Source organism: Trachurus trachurus, assembly GCF_905171665.1.
Source record: "Trachurus trachurus genome assembly, chromosome: 17".
NCBI lineage: Eukaryota > Metazoa > Chordata > Actinopteri > Carangiformes > Carangidae > Trachurus > Trachurus trachurus.
The window spans coordinates 32142599-32164019 of record NC_139900.1 but is presented as its reverse complement, the minus strand read 5'-3'; the positions used below and the strand labels follow the sequence as shown (position 1 = coordinate 32164019).

General features: G+C 39.2%; 3 protein-coding genes across 5 annotated transcripts; 2 read left to right on the top strand and 1 right to left on the bottom strand.

Moving 5' to 3' along the window:
• Window positions 1-1776: 1776 nt before the first annotated feature.
• Window positions 1777-5763, top strand: arf1 (ADP-ribosylation factor 1). The gene is made up of 5 exons (XM_083990837.1): window positions 1777-1844; window positions 3362-3545; window positions 3703-3813; window positions 3934-4058; window positions 4183-5763. Exons 2-5 carry the CDS (start codon window positions 3401-3403, stop codon window positions 4339-4341), a joined length of 540 nt encoding a protein of 179 aa, XP_083846963.1. The 5' UTR covers window positions 1777-1844; window positions 3362-3400; the 3' UTR covers window positions 4342-5763.
• A 1031-nt stretch (window positions 5764-6794) lies between these two features.
• On the bottom strand, window positions 6795-14305 carry cUnh1orf35 (chromosome Un C1orf35 homolog). Its single transcript, XM_083992168.1, has 8 exons — window positions 13676-14305; window positions 12007-12160; window positions 11877-11922; window positions 11691-11773; window positions 11477-11549; window positions 11321-11400; window positions 11040-11165; window positions 6795-7505 (listed from the first exon to the last, which is right to left on the bottom strand). The coding sequence occupies exons 1-8, from the start codon at window positions 13770-13772 to the stop codon at window positions 7250-7252; spliced, it is 915 nt and encodes a 304-aa protein (XP_083848294.1). The 5' UTR covers window positions 13773-14305; the 3' UTR covers window positions 6795-7249.
• On the top strand, window positions 13355-21346 carry guk1a (guanylate kinase 1a). Of its 3 annotated transcripts, XM_083992171.1 has the most exons (8): window positions 13424-13536; window positions 14322-14456; window positions 17850-17963; window positions 18432-18473; window positions 18573-18808; window positions 18925-19009; window positions 19102-19187; window positions 19993-21346. In XM_083992171.1, exons 2-8 carry the CDS (start codon window positions 14423-14425, stop codon window positions 20029-20031), a joined length of 636 nt encoding a protein of 211 aa, XP_083848297.1. In that variant the 5' UTR covers window positions 13424-13536; window positions 14322-14422; the 3' UTR covers window positions 20032-21346. The 3 variants fall into 3 exon arrangements, with proteins under 3 accessions (XP_083848296.1, XP_083848295.1, XP_083848297.1); XM_083992170.1 differs by lacking the exon at window positions 14322-14456 and having other exon boundaries at window positions 13355-13536; XM_083992169.1 differs by lacking the exon at window positions 14322-14456 and having other exon boundaries at window positions 13355-13548.
• Window positions 21347-21421: the final 75 nt, after the last annotated feature.

Sequence of the window (21421 nt, the reverse complement as noted above, 5' to 3'; positions counted from 1 at the left end):
ACTTTCTTAACTTGTTAGTGGACAAACTTTGACCTGAACCTGCTACTAAACAAGATGTGTTTTGAAAAGGTTTGATCAAAGTTATCACAATCTTTTAATAGCTGCATGCTCTAACATTCTAACAACTTGAAATAGCCTATACATTTTGACAATATGCTGTAAGCTTCCCTGATGGTTTCAACCAAGTTGTCTGAATTCTGACAATATCTGGAGGGAAATATGGAAAATACAGGAGGAAAAGAGAGAGAGATAAAGACCATAATGAATTTTCTCAGTGTTTGTTTGATTTTTACAATGAAATAGAACTTTCAATATTTGTTTGTAACATTGGCTTTGCAACTGTAGCCTATTGCAACTTAGTGGCCAGATTAAAAGGCAATTTGCTGAATGACCCTGAGTCAAATATGTGAGTCTACAAGAAACTAATCATTTGGTACTCGGTAAACATCTTCCAAACACATGGAGAAAAAAAAGAAGAAAAAAAAAAGACAGCCATTGCTGTGAAAATATGCTGAGAGCGATCTCTCAGGCATTTGGCAGGGCATAACCACAAATTATGGTTGCAGAATGAGACGGCATTATGAGCCTTCACTGTGTGGTCCATCACCAACCATAGACCCTTCTCCCCTCCCGCTGTTCTCTGCTGCTCTTCTCCCCTCCTGCTGCCACCTCTGCTGGGTGTAGCAGGCATAGTTGACCCTGGTTAAAATTTAACTGCCCAACAACAACAACGCAGTTAGACTTTTTCTTAATGACCCAGTGGTAGACCTGAAAGAAGTGGAAATTGCTGTTTCAATTGACTCTGAAAACAAATACCATAGATTTAAATGAATCTAAACTGTATAGTATGACAGATTAGGTCATCACTTTATAAGCAGAGAGTCTAGACAATATGCAGACAGGGAATAACTCATAATTTCAAACTATACAGGGAGTTTCCATGCTTTTAAACAGCTTCACATTAGACCAGATAAAGGCTGTGTATCACATTTGATTATGCATAAACCCCATTTTAGATATAGCCTACTGATATGCTTTATTTCATTCTACATTTTTTCCCCCATAAAAGACCATTAAGTGTTTGGGCTATACATGTACGTATGTAATACTTTATGTTAATCTATCAGTTTCCTTTACTGATTTAGGCTTAAATAATTATACATTTATCAGAACATAAACATAATCAGTAGTTGATAATAAACTATTACACACCATATTGTCACTGTAAGTGTGAATTAAGTGTGAATATAGTTCTACTATGAAGCACCCATAACTAATCTTTAAAACAGATATTGAATCTTTTGATATAAATTTAAAATATAGGTTGCACCGTATATCTATTAAGGAAGTTTTTACATGCAAGCTCACTATTTGACTGTCCACATCCATCCGCTGACCATTAAAGACCAGATGCAGCTGAAATCTCTGGGGGAAAAAATCTTGTAGATGGACATGGAATTACATGGAGGTTTTTTTTTTTTTTTTTTTTTTTTTCAGACTGCTTCAATCATTCACTAACTGTTCACCATGTATTCATGCTAGGAGCTATGATTGTCGAACTTCATTGCAGTTTGTCATTGACTATTTTAGGTTTAGTGTTTTAAAACGCCAATTAGGAGGGTTAAACCCCAAATTGGCCAATTAACAATTACCGTAAGCAATGTAGAACAATTTAGGCTGTCCACAGGGCCTGTAGTTCTCCCCTTGGCCGCAGGGGGCGACACCTCCCAGCCTGACGGCGACCACGGAAGTTTTGCAGGAACGGAACCTCTGACGTGTCAAACTGTCGCCATTTTCCTGAGGACGGAAACGCCTTGAAGAGGGAAGGGAATAAAAAAAACTGTGTAAGTGAAAAATAGAGATTTTAATGAACCTAATCTAGTGTCGTTTTCATCGGATGTAGTCGTTTAAAAAGCCACGCGTTTGCAACGCTAAATCGTCCGTGTGGCCGCGTTCACGGCAGTCACGACGCCGAGAGCAACATTATTAGCCGCAGCTGCGAGCTAACTTAACCGACCACCGTTAGCCAGTTTATCTAAGTCACCATTTGTATTTTCCTCAGTTTATTACTCATGTTGACGGCCCCTACTTTATTCTGAATGCGTTGAAAATGCGCAGTAAGAGCCGTCAACGTCCTGAAAACAAGAAATGTAACAATAAACCGTCAATAACTGAACCAGTCGGAGGAGTAATAGCAATACACCTTGAAAAGCTAACCGTGCTTGTGTGTATGTTCGTGTACGTAGTCGGACAACGTTAAGCACTGCACCGTAATGAGGTAAAAGTACTCATAGTTTTAGACATTATGAACAAGCTGGGCTCCTGATATCCTGTCTTAATGCATGTACAGTTAATTGTTGACTTTAGACAGTACAGGTCGGCGGCTCGTCGTCCTGGACAAGGCTAGTCCTGTTCGTCACCTTAACTCTCCGTAGGTGACAGCATCATCTCCTCTCGACGCCTCCTGTGTTTAAAAATGTTTACAAGGGGTTTGTCGTAGTTTGAGTTGAAGTGCTTAGTTTTCGACTTGTAAACGTGTTCGTGTCAACTGTGAAACTCCAAAAGCTGCCACATATCCGACTTGGCACAGAAAACAAATATGGACGCCTCCCATCAGTCAAACCCTATAACCGAAATTAATATGCTCACTGTTTGAGTCCTTGGCACGATTAGATGTAGGCTAATCATAAAACAGTTTTAAAGCAGTGCATGTTTTAACGTGGTATCAGTTTTTGTGATGAAATTTTGTCCTGCAAATATTTTTAAAAGCCAAAACCTCAAGTGGTAACATTTACAGATTCAGATCTCTCCAAATATTTATTTGATCACCTGGGGAAAAAACGTTCTATTAATTTATCAAAAAAAAGAGGACATTTCTATTTGAATAACAGTAAGTTTGGATTAACATGATATAATCTAAATATAAATATAATTTTAATACAGTAACATAAGTAGAAACTGAGATTTTAATAAGACTGGATGTTACCCAGCATTTACTTAAGGTAGGCAGCAATACTGTAGGGCACATGCAGATACAGTGCACCTTAAGATGAAAAAAAACAAAAGTGTGTTTAAGCCATATATTAGAGATAGCCTACTTGTTTGTGGTCATATTTGAACAAACAAACCCCTATCGTTTAGTCTATAAAGTGTCAGAAAATTGTGCCCATCACAGTTTGCTAAAGCCCAGGGAGACATCTTCCAAGACTAATTTGTATTCAGGTTGTAATTATACAGAAATATATATAATAAACAAACCTTCACAACTTTATGTTTGCTTTAATCACTTTATCAAAAAGTTGATGCATGTCTGTTATGTATCAGCCCTCATTTTAACAATTGATCTTTTGTTTCTCCACAGGTTTATTTTTGCCAAAGTAGGTTCCTATCACTTGCCACCATGGGGAATATGTTTGCAGGGTTATTTAAAATGTTCGGGAAGAAGGAGATGAGGATCCTTATGGTGGGTCTTGACGCTGCTGGAAAAACAACAATATTGTACAAACTCAAACTAGGAGAGATTGTGACGACCATTCCCACAATAGGTAAATAACAGCGTGTGAGATAATGATTTAAATGCCTGTTCTGCGTTTAAAATCACACAGGGTGATGAATACTATTCCAGGGAGCCGGGTTGCATTATCACTATGGAATGAGGGAGTTGAGTTTGTTTTTAATGTGATTGTCTTTTTTCCCTACTAGGTTTTAATGTGGAGACAGTAGAGTACAAGAACATCAGTTTCACAGTGTGGGATGTCGGTGGTCAGGACAAAATCCGACCGCTGTGGCGTCATTACTTCCAGAACACACAGGGTACGTTTATATGTTGTAAATTGCTTTGCCATTAGTATTCATAAAATTTTCACATATTTGTGTTCAAAAGATCCACAATGTGCACTCACTCATTTTTTTCCCCGTTTGCTTTTGTTCCAGGTCTCATCTTTGTTGTGGACAGCAATGACAGAGAGCGTTGTACGGAGGCTCGTGAAGAGCTCCTGAGGATGTTGGCAGAGGATGAGCTGCGTGACGCCGTCCTGTTAGTGTTTGCCAACAAACAAGTGAGTAATCATTTATCAAAGCCTTTCATTTAAACAAGTATTTATCACAACAGTTTTTATCTCTTGGTTTATTGTACATACAGGCCAGGCTTCTTATATTTTTCTGTCTGTGTATTGCTTGTAGGACCTTCCAAACGCTATGAATGCTGCAGAACTCACAGACAAGATGAATCTTCACTCCCTACGCAACAGACACTGGTACATCCAGGCAACCTGTGCCACCACTGGAGATGGTCTCTATGAAGGACTGGATTGGCTGTCTAATCAGCTGAAGAACCATTAATGAGCACAGCTATCCAAAACCTACCTACTCCACTCAATCCCTTGCTATCTACTCTCAAGATGTTGCAAAACTGAGCTACCCTGTCCAAACAAAAGAAAACAAAAAACAAACAAACAAAAACCTTCTGGAAGCTGCCCTCAGCAGTTATTAACACAAGCATACATGGCCAGTGGTGGAGTTGATCTATTCTTGTAAAACATTTTTTTTTATGTAATTGTAAATATATTTGGTAATGGGGCAGCTTATTGCACTCTTATAGATTCTACCATGGTTACTTTTCTCTTTGTGGCTGACCAGCAGCCATGTGTGCATTGACTAAGAAAAAGGGAGGCAGTGAATAAGAATTTACCAGCACATGTTGGCCGCAGGACCTCAATGCAATCTGATGACTTGTTATTATCTTGTCACACGTACTGTAGAGAGTGATCCGTGAGGGGCTTTTCATTTTCCAAAAAAAGAATTATACACTGATGCACTACTTGCAGCTACTATGGTTACTTTAACCAGTGACTACATGCACCAGTCCCCAAATTACCATTTAGTCAACACTGGCATATTATTTGTACTGACATCACTCTTTTCAAATTGAGAACTCCTCATCTGTGAACACTTGCCAGCCTTTGATAATACAGTTGCGTTGGCTTGAATTGAGAAATGCAATGATCTCATATCTACCTGCTTTACAGTTGTTTGAGAGGCAGTCTGTTGCGTTAGCGTTGGGTTTTTGTATTTCTGAGTCTCAGGTTGATCATGTGCTGCCTTTGCAATATACTTGTTAGTAAAACTGCATGATGTGTTCCGTTGGTTTTTTAAGGGCATGCATATTTACTGGGTGTTTACAACATTAGCCTGCACAGGAAATGTTACCTACTGAGTAATTATTTCCACAGCCCTGTACTGTAACTGAACTGTGCGAGGCAATTGTAACTAAAAGAGTTGCACACTACAACACCCTTAGTGTCATCACTAATGGCTCTATCAAGTCATGCCTGTTTTTGAATTCATCACAATCTGGTAAATGGCATTTTAATGGCAATACAAAATCATATATATATATATATATATATAGTGCCATTAATTCTTCCTTTGCAGCACATTGTCCTTGGGGTAAACAGGAAGTACATACATATGCCTTGTTATCCAAGACACATGTTGCCTCTTCTTTTCTAAAAGGTGTGGGTGTTAACTTTACTGCTCTGAAAATTACTCTGGGTTGCATTAAGCATTTTTTTTTTAATTATAATTGTCTAAATGTTTGAAGACTATATTAATCTCTTACTTAAGTTTGTGTTTTTTATGTAAGGCTTTTGTTTTGTGAGGAAAAAAAGCACTGTAATTAAAGTGACTGGAGAAAAATGTTTGTAGATGATTTTCATTGTGTTTCTCTCTATGCAATAAAATCTCTAAACGTTAAGTTGGAGATTCTCCATGTGCTTGGTAGTATGTGTTTTCTCTAGTTTCTTATAGATCTTAAACTAATATGTTCGAAATTTATATAATGGGTACAAAAAAACAGACCAATGAAAAATGTCATTAGTTCTACACCATATAATGCAGGAGCACACGAAGGCACAATGCTGTGATTTAACAACAGATCCCATATTGGTGTCAGGGTGAACTGATGGGGTGATCATCCTTTGACCCAGGGAGAAATGTGAGACTCCGAACAGTGGAAACCACCCAATGTTTGGGTTAAAGCAGTAATGTGGAGAGCATACCCTGCCTCACATTGTGTCAGGGTGGCAATCTAGGACAGCATTCTTGCAGGTTGATTAGGCTGCCGTGGTTAATGCAGCCAAGCCTATAAAACATGGCAGGAGAGTATGGTAGTGGTGGAAGGAGAAGGAGTTGGAGTCTCGGGTCCCTCACGGGGTGGCTTTGTCTGGCCTCCTCTCCTGCTGCTCCATCAGCTTGGATTGTGTGTGGCGGTCTAACGGTACTCGGCCATATAAAAGGACCAGCCTGGTTTTTTGCACTCTTCTTTATGAATGCCTTGCTCTTTTTTAGTGCACCCCCCAGGTGCCGGCCAGCAGAATACCCTCTTTCAGACCAATTCAAGGCAAATGCAAACACTACACTCTATTATGACCAGTGGAGAGCATTCCAATGGTATCGCACCAGTCAGGAAGCTCAACCTAGAACGGTGAGGGATTAAGGAGTGTTGGCATGACCGAGAGAAAGAAAGGGACCATAGCTGCTGAGTAGTGCAAGGGGCACAGTGGGACGGAGATGTCTAAGGACGCAAAGGCATCAAGGAGCATCCCAGAGGATTTACTTAAAAAAAAAAAACACTGAAAGAAACTCACCCAACTGTTGCACAAGACGATCCCTATATAATAAAACAAATAGTATTTACATTGTCTTCTGGCTAACACTAACTAAGCCCATCTTATAATACCTGTATGCTTCTGTTGGAACAGACTCATTCACACAGGAAGGATTCATTCGTTTTTGAAATCTTTTACTTAAGCTGGTGTAAACAACTGTGTCAGGTATTTAGTTTTCAGGAATTATCATACTGCACACAGTACAAGTTTCTGTGGCTTTGTTCTAGGTAAAACTTAGATTTCCTGAGCAATAAAAGCCACAAGGGCAAGATATAGGAAAACAGAGATGCTTTCATTTGCTATTCAAACTATTTCAACCTATGACAGTAAGTAAAATTATAAACACTGTTAAAATACAAAAAGTGTCAAATAAAAACTCAAAATAGCACAAAGAACACAGTGTCCAGGACTAACTGACCAATTCATAGGGTGCAAAGTTAAAACACAAGGCCAGACACATTAACTCTCCATCACCAGTCTGTTTGGTTGTCCCGAGGTAAATGAGGGCTTCAGGGCCAGTGGAGCTGCTGTGGAGCGCTCTGTCCTCATTATGCGTCTTTGAATTTACGGGGAGGGGGACATTAGTCGTCGGAGTCTGTGTCGTGGCGCCGCCTGTGGCTTTGTGTTGCACCAGCAGGGGCCATCTTGTGGCCCGCGGGGTTACGGGAGACAGGAGACCCCCCATCAGAGGAGTCTGTGTCATGCCGCTGCTGTCGATGATCGGGGTAGGAGGGCTGTCGCTCGGCCTTTGCTTCCCCTCTTGAATGGCTGTCATGGGGTCTGGCTCCACTCTGACTGTGGTATGATGGATTATGATGATGGTGGTCCTTTCTGTGCCTGACAAGTAAAAAAAAAAGAGGAAACAATCAATGAGTAGCGTTGCGGTGGGGATCAGTTAAGATATTGCGATAGTGGGAAAGAAGAAAAAGTAGTGACATCTACAGAAAATATGAAACAGCAGATGTAACTGAATATAACTGACTATTTCACATTCAACGGTTATTAAATGATTGCTGTTGACCTCTTTCTTATATTGATTCATATAAATGTTGTCTTGCTGGCAGAAATCACTGAAACACATAAATTGCATAAGTATATATATTATAAAACACCACCTCTCCTGCTAATAGCCTATATAACAGACACTATATCTATCATAGGGGTACGTGTGTTTCAGTTTTTAAGGGTAATGCTTCAGGCTGCTGTGAATAGGACAGTGTATTGGTGCCCTCTAGTGCTGACAGATGAAAGCCTCTGTTTCATGGCAAGTCTGCAAATTTGGGTACTGTGAAGGTGGACATTGTATGAGCAAATATTCAGTATAATTGATCAAAAGAAGATACAATATCACCAATTAATGCCATAATACATCTGTTTTTTAGTTTTGTTAACAAAACATTCAACCTGGGCCCCGCCTCCTGCCCCTGACGGCAGCAGCAGCAGCTGTCAGAACTGCAAAGTAAAGGAAATACAGTCCGAGTGAAGCGCTGAAGCGGCAGGTCAATAGAGTGCCAAAGTAGTCCAGTCATTTTATGAGAAAAGGTTAAACAAATTACAACAGAAGCAAACTCATCTGATTTTGTATCCTCAACATGTCCTGAGTGAGGGAAAAAAAGCCCCGAAGAATCCCATTAGGGGAAAGTTTCGAAAAACACCCTAAAATATCCCATTTATACGCATATAAAAAAAAAATTCACGTGAATAGATTAAAATTTTTAACCTTTACATATCTCCATGAAAATTACTGAGTTGATTACGTACATTAAGACAAACAAAAAATGTATTACAAGTTTTTTGAAATTCTTTGTTAACATGAGCAGATTTGCATAAATGTGCATAAATTCCACCATTTTGACGGCACATGTATATATGAAGTTGCTGTGGTGGTACCGGCGTGAAAATTGGAATGAGTTGACTCCATCGGTCAACCGACAAGTTGACCACTTTAAATTTCAAGATGACTGCAATTTTTCAAGACAGCCACATCCTTAGTAGAGCAGGTATGACATGCTCCGTCTCTATTAATGCTCATGGGTAGCCTAAATTGGTTCCATTCCTTAAGTTTTTTAACTGTAATATCATATTACAGTTAAAAATGTCTTGTTCAATCTTGTTAACATATTATATGTTAACAAGATTGAACAAGACATTTTCACCTGCTCTACTCAATGTTTAGATCAGGTGCTGTATGAATGCAAATTAGCCATACGTAATTGGATTATGCACTGTTGGCTCATGTCATACCTGCTCTAAGGATGTGGCTGTCTTGAAAAATTGCAGTCATCTTGAAATTTAAAGTGGTCAACTTGTCGGTTGACCGATGGAGTCAACTCATTCCAATTTTCATGCTGGTACCACCACAGCAACTTCATCTAGTATACATGTGCCGTCCAAACGGTGGAATTTATGCAAATTAATGCAAATTTGTGCAAATTTGCTCGTGTTAAAGAATTTCAAAAAACTTGTAATACATTTTTTGTTTGTCTTAAAGCAGAAGTAAGCGATCCGGTCGTTTTCGCTAATGCTGCGTTCCAGGCAGGCTTTTGAAATCGTAAATTACAGCTTCAAGTCACAACTTCCGACTTTGTAGCGTTCCAGGCAACCCACTCGTGTTTTTCCGACCTGTTTTACCGGTGAAAGTCACTATAACGGCCACTCGTAACTTCCGACCTGTGAACTCGTACCAGATCGAACTGGTACGACTTCACAGGTCGGAAAAACAGGAGTTACGAGTTGCCTTGAACGCACCATAACAGTCCTCGTCCCTACGTCACCACATTCACGGCGTCCCTTGGCTGCACACACAGCCCTGCATGCCGTTCTCTCTCCTCATTGGATAAAAACTGTAGGATACGATAAATGTTTTCTCCTGGGCTCAGAGCAGAGCAGAGTGACTGACAGACCCGTGTTTCGGTCCAAACGCTCCATGTAAGTGATTGCTGTCGGAAGATATAACTATTTAAGACTTATATTAACACAAATATATCACTTACTTCTGCTTTAATGTAAGTAATCAACTCAGTAATTTTCATGGAGATATCTAAAGGTTAAAAATTTTACCCTATACACGTGAACATTTTTTTTTATATGCGTATAAATGGGATATGTTTGGGTGTTTTTCGAAACTTTCCCCTAATGGGATTCTTCTGGGCTTTTTTTCCCTCACTCAGGAGATGCTGAGGATACAAAATCAGTTGAGTTTGCTTCTGTTGCAATTTGTTTAACGTTGACCCCTTTTTTGGCCTAAAATTACTGGACTAAAGCGGAAGCAACGTAACGTCGCCATGGGACCTCAATTCGGAAAAAATCTCCATGTAGGCTAAGTGAACGGTCAAAATTTTATTTCGTGATCCGATTGAATTGTGTCATGAGAAAACTATATGACCTTAACCTACTTAAAACATCGCGTTTCATGCCAAAAAATCAGCAGTTTGTCGTAAAACGGCAACGGAAGAATGTATTTTGTGCGAAGACCGCTCTACAGACTACAGATCGGGTGTCCCACAAAAAAATACGTCACCAACTGACAGAGGAAAGGGCGGCATGTGGTGTGTGACGTCACCTACGCTACCTGTAGTCTTCCTGGTTACAGATTTTTGGAGTTTTATTTTACAATAGTTTTACAACAAACTGCTGATTTCTTGGCATGAAACGCGATGTTTTAAATAGGTAGAGGTCATATATTTTTCTCATGGTACAATTCAATTGGATCAAAAAATGAAATTTAGACTCCCGTTCACTTACATGGAGAAAAAATACTCACTCATTATGCGTCCAAGATGTCAAAAATGGCAACCAGGAAATGTCAGGAATCTAAAAATAGTGCCAGAAGCTTATTTACTTCCTTCGATAATTGTATTGGTTTGGATTCTGAACCAATAGAACATACTCGCGATAAAATCGTCACGCTGCATATCAGGACACTTATTTCGCGAGATTTCGTCGCCGGTTCGCTCGTTTGCTGTATGCCAGGATGCAGTGTTATGCTGTAACAAGTAGGAGGGCCGTTGTGGTGAGCTGTGAAGCGAGTGCTAGTGGCGAATGCATCCACCGCTAGCACTCACTAGCATCCGGGACAGCTAGCGGGGCTAGCAGCCGTCCTACTCGTGCTGCATGGAGCTTCACCTGAGCTCTGTCATTGGCTGGAGAGAAAACACCAACTCTCCACCCAGAAGCGTCCCCAATCCCCATGCACAACAAACAAAGCAAAAGACCAAAATACAGGCGTGGGGAGGGGGCTCTGTAGACACAGTCACCACCACACAGGACTCGAAGCCCATTATTAAGACTGATTTAATTTGTATAGCGTTTAGTTTTTCAGCAAAAACCTCCAGACCCCCTTTAAATGAAAATGAAATGATATAAACTTACCTCTTTCTGTTGTCATCTGACTCTGAGGAGGACGAGTCTCTTCTTTGCCTTTTCTTCTTTTTGTCCTTCTTCTTTTTTTCCTTTTTGCTCTTTTTTTCTTTCTTTTTCTTCTTTTTGCTCTCATGTCTGGAGTTCAAAATTTAGCAGTGAAGATCATAATTATTCAAATTAACATTAAACAATTCATTCAAGGCCATATTTACCTTAGTAGAACAAAATGCCTGCTGTTTTCTCAAGTTTTAAATGTGAGTAAATTGGTAGCTAATCGTATGCATACGTACCGCTGCTCCATCTCTTCTTTGTCTACACTCTCAGATGGATTTGTTGTTGCAGTTACGGGATGACCTTCAGTCTTGTGGTGCTGTAAAGACAGTATTTTTTTATTTCTACTTTTTTAAGTAACATAGTAGAGGCAGCAGAGAGGGAAAAAAACTTACTGTAAAGACTGGTAAGCCTATTTTCGCAGCCTCCTTTTCTTTTTGGGACAGTAACATTTTCCTTGACCCTGCACTGTAAATAGAAACACACACTTGTAAACAAACACTTTACGATCGCACAGCATCAAGATAACAAGCTCTCTAGCCACCATTTGAATGTCAAGAGGATCATTGTGACTGAACAAAAATAGAAGCATATTTCCTCCTTCATCACCTGGAGCTTCCCAAGCCAGAGACACGGTCCACATTTCTCTCCTCCCCATCAGCCTCTTCCCTCCTGCAAACATCTGCAAGGTCCTGTGTCGAAATTAGATAGAAATCATTTCATATAACATTTTAATGCTGCAGGCAAATTCTTTAAAAAGCTTTTGACTGAAAGCAAAACTGAACAGTGACATACTTCTTTGGTCAGGCCAGTTGGTTGTCTCTTTATATTCTTGTGCCCTCTGGATTGACAAAAAGAAAATTAATAACCTTCATCAGTGATCAACTGCACTTGTTTCCCATTTTTTAAAAGAAGTTATACATACAAGGCAGCCATCAGGGCTTCGTGCTCTGCAGCTTTGACCGCAGCAAGTTCATCCTGTCTGGACAAAGCCTTCTTCTTCCCTGTTTTATCTCTTGCATACCATGTCAGATCTTTGCCTTTTTGCCATCGTCCTACTGGTGCCATCAAAGAGTTCCCTGGAAACAACACAGAGGAATAAACAGTGATTGAGAATGATGTGCTATGCATGTTATTTCTACTGTATTGAGCAGCTGAGTTTTTCTGCGAGAATTTGAACTAGTCCCTCCTCAAAAAGAAACAGTAGACAGTCGCTGCTGTAGAAGGCAAATGTAAAGAATCTAAAAGGCCATAACAACAGCAAAACTGATTTTGAGATGTAAAGATTCAGTAAAAAGTTACAAAAAATAAATAAAAAATAAAATAAAATAAAAATTTCTGGTTTAGAGATCTCAACCCTACAATAAAGAAAACTCCTGGATGAAAAATTGATTCATTCACTGTTACTGGAGTATCTACATTGGAGGTCACCTGATGGCTTCAATGACTTCAGATCTTGCAACTTATGATCATGAAGGGCAGCAACAAACAATCGCTCTAACACAAATTCTGTCCTTGATGCAGTGATTTCTAAGTCTGTCTATAAATGATAAGGTAAAAGATAGGATGAATAAATGAATATAAAAAAAGAAAAGTAAAAATAAATCCACTAACTGACATTTCAAAGGAGGTTAAATCGAAAGCAATTGGACTTAGTTATTTGTCTAGGAGTTATTTGTCTTTCCTAGACAAATAACTAAGTCCAGTTGCTTTCGATTTAACCTCCTTTGAAATACTATGACCTGGACAAATGAGAATATGCACCGGCCCACTAACTGACAAACCTTTATATTTATGAAGCTGGGCAATCAAATAATATTTAACATTTTACATTGACATTTCTTGAAAATACTAATAATACTAAAAAATACTACTACTACTAATAATGAATAATAAATTAATCACCTGTATTTAAAAACTGTGGTCATGTTTACTAAATGTTGCAACAATTAAAACACCTGTGATTGTTGATTCAGACACAAACATATAAACTTGCTGAAATAGCACAAGTTAATTTCTATTTTTAGGTCGATTTTCCTCCTGATTTAACACATGAATCAAGAATTACTTCGCACACACATTTTGAGTTGTGTCCTCCTCCCACCACAAAAAAGAAAATCTGCTGCTGATAAAATGTGCACTGTAGCTTTAAGCGTTTAATTGTTCGTTTAAAAAAACTGTTTCCTGTGTTTATTTAACTCGTAAAACACAAGTAACGTTATTCTGATTTGTCCATTTAATGTTACAGCTGTGGTGGATGCTACGTAGCCCCTTGGTGGCATGCTGACAGCGGTGGGGGCTCAAATAACGAAGAGACGACGTGTCTGCTCAGTAAGAGAGAAAGGGGGCAGTAATGACAGCTGGAGCCTGCAGATTGTAGAGTGGAAACAGGACGAAAACCCAGCGACTAGACCAACACAGACCCTGTGTGGAATGAGGGAATCTACAACAAAAGGTGTGCAAAACTGTATATGGAGCCTAAGAGCCACTGTGCGAAATTTAAGTGTGATTTTTTGATGTTTTGCTCTGCTGGTTGTAAGTTAGCATGCAAGCTATCACCCACGTCGCAGGTTAGCGCCGTCGTACAAACTTACCGAGATAATTCTCCCTGTGCTTATCGACTTTCACGTCATCCCAGTTGAACTGGTCCTGGCCCCCTCGGACCCCTCCAGATCTCGAAGAACCAAACATGCCTAGTAAATGGTGTTATTACGGTAAGAGCAGGGGGGCGCTGGATTCAGCCGCTAACTTTCAGCCACGTTAGCACACGAGCTCCGCGACTGGTCAGGCCTTTAGCGTCCACTCATCCGGGAAAGTTGCGGTGAGTTTAACCTTGCTGCTTCGGTCGGAGAAAAACGTGCGTCTTTGTGGTGGTATTTACGAAATCACTGAAACTGACGCGACAACTAATCTTGTTTACTTTCATGAAATGTCCACGAAGCTCAAAAGGAAATGGCTCCAACTCAAGCTGAGCTATGCTATGCTATGCTATGCTATGCTATGCTATGCTATGCTATGCAGCACGCGTTACTCTGCGTCCTTAAAATAAACAATCCGTAACCGTGCGCACATAGTTCCGCGTTAAGGAAATAAATGTAGCTCCTAGCCTATTGCACTTTATACTCTAAGATGTCCGCACTGGCAGTGTATGTTCTCTTTAGCAAATGTTAGCAAAACTTCACGTTTCTTTGCTTTGTGTCGCACATTACCGTCGTGACGTCTTAATGTTGTGACCCGCAGTGATGACGTAGGCAGCCCCGGTCCACTAATGGCACTCGCAGCGGAGGAGGGAGAAAACCCTCCGGACAAGGTCTCACAATCTTAGACTAACGTAACTCCCGATGTACATGAGATATTTTTCCAGACTGTTTTCAGGTAAGAAGCAGGATGTTTGTCTGTTTATGTGTTTGTCTGTCGTTGTTGTTGTTGTTGTTGTTTTTAAATGTCGGCCTGTATCTGTCTGTTTTGTGTCACTGTAGCCAAGAGACATCCATTCATTTCCTACGATGTGAGGCTCTTAGGTTTCACCGCCGCTGCAGGTTAATAACGGTTTTTGTTCACTGAGTTGACTAAGTTTAGCTGATGCAGTGTCACCTGTAGTTAGTAGTGTTAATAATTGACAACAAAACGCATTATACTCAACTGAAAGTAAAAACTCAGACTGCAAAAACCAATCCCATGACAACACTTCAAAATGCCCAATAGAACAAATGCACACAAGCTAATAACATGTGTAGTTTTCTTGTAATTACGAGTTAGTCTTTGAATGTCCACAGAGTCCCTTTGTATTCAAAACATAGTACTTATGTACACAGCAAACTGTTCATATTTTAAAAGGCTACACAGACACAGGCCAATATGTTAATACTTCCAGTGTCTATACCATGTAATAGGTTATCTTAACTCCTAATGATGCAAGTCTCTATCACTGCATCTTTACTTCAGCTAATTACAAATCTGTTTTAATAAATATTAATGAGAATAAGAATAAGGATGTTATTTTCATCTTTTCTCAAGTCAGACCCGTAGCATTTTATTGCCCCTGACAGTGATTCAAAGGGCACTCTGCAGAGCCCGATTTAGCTGTTTTTTTTATCTGTTAGATAAGTCCGGCACAAGATCGTAGACACTCATGACACTCACTCCATAGTGATAAACGGAAATTACTTCCTTCTGTTTTGACAATATGAACGGTATGCTGTATCTTCGAGGGCTGCAACAAATGATCATTCACATAATTTGCTAATCTGCAGGTATTTATTTGTGAATTGGACAGTTTCATCTATGCAATGCTGAACATTATCATCAGAATTGAACAGATCCCGAGGTGTTATTCACATCATCAAAGATAATGTATTCATATGAGATGATATTTAAGTTAAATACAGTGGTCCATGAATCTTTAGTTCCTTCTTGCATGGGAAGAAGTTGCTCATCTGACCACTGAGGTCTAATAGGCTTCACATGGCTTGCTTCAGGCCAGCCACATATCAATCACGTGAGATGTAGTGTACACGGTTTAAGTCAGGCTTCCAATAAGCCTATAAGTCAGTCTATGTTAATTGTAAACTCGCGTCTTTCATTTCCTGTCACACAGCTTTAATCTACGTACAGGGTTAGTTCTTGTGTGTGTATGAGTGGGAGCTTCAGGTTTCAGATAACCCGTCAATAACAAATGCAATCAAAACGGTGGCTTAAAATTGCAGATTTAATGTTATCTTGACAGGTTTTTATATAATTTGCTTTCAATAGGAAATTTATTTAATTTCAGTTTCCAGCACTATTTGTCTTCTCTTAGGCCTTATTATCTTTTCATTTAGCAATCAAATAAGAAAAGCCTGCTGAGGCTTTAAAAAAAAAAATTTTGTTCATAAATGTGTGAATATATGGTAGTTACGTGTTTTTTTTAAAGTAGCTACAAGCAGCCATTTCACCAATCAACAAAAATAAATCTGCATCTATTCTCAGTTAATCATTTCAGATATTTGTTGAACAGGATTAAATTTGTATAGAGAATAGGAAGCTGCTGCTAATAGCCCAAACAGTCATTGATTGGTGGTGGAGGTTTGGTGTTGGTGTTGGGAGGTGACACCTATTCTAAGACAGGACTGACCTCTGAAAAAGAAACGCTGGCACCTTAATTAGACATGTTGCTGTTTACGGGAAGCATTCAAGAGGCATTGGAGAACTACTCCTGTCATTTGCACCTGCAAACACAACCTCACTGCCTCTGATTCGCCTGGAGACAAGATGACTCATAATGCCATGATTTTATTCTTTTCTATTAAAGACCACAGGGACATCCAGAAGTCCTACTCTACTTTTGTTTTTAAGATGGATTAGGCTAATTTTCCACATTTTTATTAAGAATTTAATGCAACTTAACATTTTTCATGGGATACCTCATTTTTGGACCAATTGCCAACCTGCCTAATACTTGATATTGATGTAAGTAATCTAACTGTAAACAATAATAATTATAGCAGCTCTTTACTGTAGTTTAGCAGCTCAATAGCACAATTATAACTATTTTCTTACCATTAATATGGAGAAGATGGTCAGAGTTGTTGCTGACCAACATACATACACATATAATAATTACTCAAAGAATGTCTCAAAGAGCTGTCGCCGCCTTTGGACAAGAAATAGTTAACACATGGATCTTTTTTTTTATTTTGCAATATCAGATCACTATGAATATCCACTAATGGCCTGTTGGTGTGTAAAGGACGTGGCCCTGCCATCTTGCCCCTCCTCCCACACTGCTCTCATACATCATCCACCCACACACACCCTCATAAACAGTCACGCCTGCCAGGCTCACTTGAATGTCTTGTCTGCTTGCACTCCGTGTGTTTTGAGGAAAGGTAAGGAGGAACACTGTGGGCTTTACTTTATTCTTTACTTGAGCAGGATGCACAAAATTGATTTGTAGTAGTGCAGTAGTGGAAAAACTTCAGGTACCGTACTGAGAAACAAATACCATTTTACAAACTTGTAGTATTCTGCTTTTAGGCTCAGCACTGGAAGGCTGTATAGTGTGGTTAAAGTGATGGTATGCGTTAACACCCACGGTGGAGTCATAGTACCAACAAAGTCAGGAATGTGCACCTTGGTGACGCTGGCCACCGGCTTTTGCTCTTTTTGCCTGTCTATGTTGTTAGCATTAACACCTCGACCAGCTGCTGCACCTGTGTGGGTGTTCTCATCTTGTGTTGTGATGTACACACTCTCTCACCACCACTGGACCATCTGATCTAATGGCTAATGGCGTCTTATTGAGTTATCTGAAACAATGTCCGGTTATGTCTTTCAGTTTTAGTCTTTCAGTCTGTGTCTTCACTACACTGCACTGCACTCAGACATGTTGTCAACTGCTCTGTTGTGTCCTGTCATCAACAAGTGCTTTAGGGCTCTCCAATTAGCGATGAATTGTTCCTCTCCACTGCCATGGTAACCTCACAGCTTGTTAAACAGTTGATTGCCTTTCCTCCTGTGGGTTTTTTTTTTTAGGTCTCATCATTTGCTGCTGAGTGCTGCTGGCTTATTATTTTTATCCCCTCCAGAGCACACTGTTTTTGTTCTGAACACACAAAGCTGCTGTAATGTTGTGTAACTGCACTGAGAGCCATATGTTCGTACAGATTTGGTCCTGTGATGACTCATGCAGTAAGACTCCAGCGGTTGTGTTTCACCCTTCAGCCTCAGTCTTTTTTTTTTTTTTTTGCTCTCATTGAACACTCCTTCGTTTCTCCTCCTCTCTTCCAGCTATGGCTGGACCCAGGCCTGTGGTTTTTAGCGGGCCCTCTGGGGCAGGGAAGAGCACTCTACTGAAGAAGCTCATGAAGGAATACGACAGTGTCTTTGGCTTCAGCGTCTCCCGTGAGTGTCAACAAGGAAACAAAGGGTTGCTATTGATTAGCATAGTCAAACCTGTACATGTGGATATGTAAATGTGTGCCAAATGTCACAGAAGAAAACAAGCAAAATTCAAACAGAGCTGCAATGAATGATGATTTCCTTTACTGATTAACCTAATGATTATTTCCTCTGATTAATCAGACTAAAAAAAAGAAATAGATGAAAAGTCCATTTCATAGTTTCTTAAGGCCCAAAATGAAATCTTCATTTAACTTTGTCGTGATATTAAACCCACCAATATTTCAGGTATAAAGATATAAATCAGAGAAAACTAGCAAATATTTATATTGAAGAGATGGAACCACTGAATATTTATTTATAGTTTACTAGATTAGTTACGGATGTGCTAATGCATTAATCAAGTCATCACTTCAGCTCAAGATTCAAATCCAGTACATACTATAACATAACTGTCTTATCATTCCTCAGATACGACCAGAAATCCTCGGCCTGGGGAGGAGAATGGCAAAGGTACCTAGTTTTCCTCCTTTTTCACAAGCTCTCCAACAACTCATGTCTTACTTTCTAGTTAACAGTTTTATAGCTGTGTCCCTCATTTCGTGGTTTCAGATTACCATTATGTCACACGGGAGGTGATGCAGGCTAGCATCGACAACGGGGAGTTCATTGAGAACGCAGAGTTTTCCGGGAACATGTATGGGACGAGTAAAGCCGCCGTGCAAGACGTCCAGGCCAAGAACCTCATCTGTATACTTGACATAGACATGCAGGGTGTGAGGAACATTAAAAGGACAGACCTCCATCCCATCTATGTCTCCATCCAGCCACCGTCCATGGCAACCCTGGTGAGAGCAGTGAATAACCAGATTGTTCACATTTAGGACTTTCCCAGTTGTCACGTAACCGGTTGTACAGGTTTTGGATGCTCAGATTTTTTTCCTGATTGTTGTTCCTGTTGCAGGAAAAGCGTTTAAGAGACAGAAAGACTGAGTCAGAGGAGAGCCTCCAGAAACGTTTACATGCAGCCAAGGTGGACATGGAGTTTAGTAAGTCTTAACAACGGTGCTCAGATTTTTTTTTTTTTTTAAGTTTTAAATCACACAATCATGAGCATGAGAATAATTGTATTTTCCTTCAGGTAAAGAATCTGGTGTCTTTGATGTGATAATTGTCAATGACAATTTGGAAGATGCTTATGGACAGTTAAAACAGGCTCTTCTTGAGGTGAGTTGCTATTATAGAACAGGTTCTTACATATTACATACAGTATGTTTACAAATTTGAAGCATTAAAACATACAGTATATACTGTGTATATATATATATATATATATATATATATATATATATATATATATATATATTTTTTTTTAAACACACCTAACCCATGATTGGCAACAATGCATTCCTATTTTATTTTATTATATTATTTCAATTCATTGCATGTAAAGCAGGAAAGTTATATCAGTGATCAATCAAGATACACATGGACATGAACAGATCAAATTCGAGCTGACCACTCCGACCATGTCTTACTGAGGACATGTTAATACCAACAGGGTCAAATGAAACTGCAAAATTTGACCCTGTAAATCTGCCATTTTTGTGCCATGCCAAGGAAAATCTGACAGATATAGAAACAGTGCTTAAGGATAGTGGGGCGTAGCAGATGGTCAATTAATGAGAGATAAAATGCACTTTCTTCTTTCTTCCTTCTCAGAAGGCTCAGGCTTTTGTGGCTACAGTGTAACCTTGTGTGTTATGGCCAGACGTGGCTAATGTTAGCTAATGTAATAGCGACATTGCTGTGTGTGCACTCTAATTGGTTTGTGTTCTACATTGTTAACAGTTATAATATTGAGCTAAGCCATAGAGAATCCTGGGAAATAAAGGCAAATTTAATGTCCTGCAGTTTCCATTCGTGGCCACAGTGAACATGACATAGTTCACAGTTGTAGATTTTTTTTCTAGTTTTATTAACTACCCACATTTGGGAACATTGTAAAATATGTTTTCTCTTTTTTTTCTAGGAAATTAATAAGGTGAAGAAAATCGACATGTCTTCGTAGGAGACGACAGCATCCTGACACCGTTAAGTCCCGTCCAGCCACTCCTCACAAAACCACAGACCTCCATTCCACTCGTGTACATTCCCACAGATGGCGGTCTGTGTGTAGGATTTACATACTGTTGAGAAGTATACGATAACATACTATAAAGTGGAACTTTTTTTTTTTTACTGACAAAGCGCTTTTATATTTTTATTTTCATATGTACGGAAATGATACTCCAATGATCCTTACACGATGAGACTTGGTAGGATGCTCTCTCTGGACAGGATTTACTGACCACACAAACGGATATACTGCTTGCAGCAGCAACATGCAGACAGTAGTGTGTACAATAACTCATTCCATCTTGTGGGTAATCTGGTTTGTCAAGTGTGCAAAAAAGCACGCATCTGGATATATGGATAGCGAGTTATGCTACCCGTACTCCATTAGAGGGTTTTTTGTGCAACTCTTTTAATTATATCATAGATTTAATGAAATCATAAAATGTGTTGGTAAGAGAAAACATGGCAGTTGTTTACTTAAATGTGATGATTCATGCAAGTCAGCTGTACTGTTCGAATAATAAAACTATTCCAGTGCTAGTCAATGCTTTCGCTTTAGAGACTTTTATAATGGCCACATACTAGTGTGCTTACGCCATAACAGTTTGGTTTGTTAGATAGACTGAAGTGCTATAGAAGGATTAAATCCCATGATACAAGTAGAAAATGTTGCTTAGAAGAACGAAACAATAGAGCATCTAATGTCACTTTGTTTGTTTTGGGTGGGGAGGGGGGGGCTATGACAGATTGGTTTTACTGTTTATTTTACAGTTGTAAATTTGTAAAACTTTTATATTGTGTAACTTATTCACTTTGCAGCTCCAGCTGCAGAGTGAAATTACACTGAACAGTTTGGGTTCATAACAAAAGGAGATCTTTGTAACTTATAAGACAAATTAAATGGCACATGTATGTTTTTTTTATATATTGCTTAGAATGAAGCACACAACGAACCTACTTTTACTTGAAAGCTAAGAACAAACATTTCTAATAATCCATTTGTGAATTGGCATTTTTTGTTATTATCGAATTCAAAACCAAAATGAATTTCATGGACATAAAAAAATACCCATTCCTTTGTGCAGATAATTGTGTGTCCCTGTTTTAACTTTGTATTATTCACTGCTATTTAAATAATTAATTGTGGAAATGTTACATCATATTCATTGAGATGCATGCAGTCCTAACCAGCTTTTAAAATATTGCGCTTGTTAAACTTGTATCATCATGTATAACATTAATGAAACTCCCAATAAATACCGGTATGTCAAAACACAGTACTGGAGTAATAATTATTTGTATGCATGCTGTAAGTAAGAAATGTCAAAGAAAGTAGCTGCAGT